Source organism: Nicotiana tabacum, chromosome 23 (genome assembly GCF_000715075.1).
Source record: "Nicotiana tabacum cultivar K326 chromosome 23, ASM71507v2, whole genome shotgun sequence".
In the NCBI taxonomy this organism is placed as follows: domain Eukaryota; kingdom Viridiplantae; phylum Streptophyta; class Magnoliopsida; order Solanales; family Solanaceae; genus Nicotiana; species Nicotiana tabacum.
This window is the reverse complement of record NC_134102.1, coordinates 20,823,309-20,824,603: the sequence shown is the minus strand read 5'-3', so window position 1 is coordinate 20,824,603 and position 1,295 is coordinate 20,823,309. Positions and strand designations below refer to the sequence as shown.

Genomic DNA, 1,295 nt, shown 5'->3' with positions numbered 1-1,295 from the left:
TCAATTAACACCACTGAATTTCTCATTCAAAAACAAGAACAGAATAACGAACACCTGCGCCAAGCCATTACAAGAAAAAAAAATTTCAGGGTTCGAGTCGTGGAAGCAGCCACTAATGCTTACATTAGGATATGCTATCTACACTATATATTCCTATGGGGTGCGGCCCTTACCCGATCTCTGCGTGAATACGGAATGCTACGTGCACTAGGATGCCCTACTTAGAAATGAGTGGAAAGCCAATTCCATGTCGCTGTGTGGGAAAAACCACAAAAAACATACTACAAATGACTCCAATTGCAACTGGCAAAGCAGTAAGCAACTCCTCTATTTGATCTGAAGGTCTTGGATAAAAGCAATTCACCACATTCTGATCAAAAAATGCAACAGCTGCAAAAACCAATATTGACATAAAAGCATGCATAAAATCAATAAATCTCAGCCTGTATTTTCTTGCAATTTGATGTGGAATTTTTGCTGATCCATCAATTATCCACAAACCACGTATCGTCGCGAATCCATAGCAAATTTTCCCCTTCTTGTCTGTAAAACTATCAGTGAAACTTAATATGAAACAAGATAGTCCACATAGTGTTACAAGTGCAACAGTTAAGGATTTGCCAATTTTGTCACATTCACCTTGGTTTGTAAAAATAGGTGACAAAAGTTGAAAAGCAAGAACTGAGCCAGTAGGTAGAAGATTGGCTAAATGGGCTGTACTTTGAAATGTTTGAGTTATTGCTTTTTGTATAAGGTTTTTTTGTACTTCTGGTAAGGCTAAGTTTTCTAGGAGGGGAGATTTCTCTTCATTATCAAGATTTTGTGATGTCTCATTTTCTACCTTAATCTCCATATTCTCAAAGTCTTTACTTACTCTTTGATTTTTTCTCCAACTCTTCTAAGTTTGTGCTGAATGTTTGTTGTGTCAAGATGCATTTATAAGTGAAGGAATGATTACTTAACTATAAGTTTTTTGTGCTAAAGTCATAAAACAAACTTTTGTAACAGAAAAAATAACTTAATATATCTACAAAAAGAGAACCTAAAAAGTAACTTGTCACTTCAACAATTCGCCTTACATAATATTCGCTTGGCACCATTTACAATAACTCATTTTTTAGCTCACTGAATGAATAAATAAATAAATAACTCATGAAATGTAGCACGGTGAAAGACATCGGATATTAGGTTAGTCGGAAAATTACTTCTTTTTAGTGGTTTTACGTGGGTATTATCTACAGTGAATTGCTGACGGGGCTATACTGACATGATAATTTTATAGTGACAATTAGTAG

General features: G+C 35.1%; 1 protein-coding gene across 1 annotated transcript; it reads right to left on the bottom strand.

Annotated features, from left to right (window-relative positions):
• Positions 1 to 942, bottom strand: LOC107824786 (protein DMP6-like). Its single transcript, XM_016651593.2, has one exon. The coding sequence runs from the start codon at positions 851 to 853 to the stop codon at positions 218 to 220; it is 636 nt and encodes a 211-aa protein (XP_016507079.1). The 5' UTR covers positions 854 to 942; the 3' UTR covers positions 1 to 217.
• Positions 943 to 1,295: the final 353 nt, after the last annotated feature.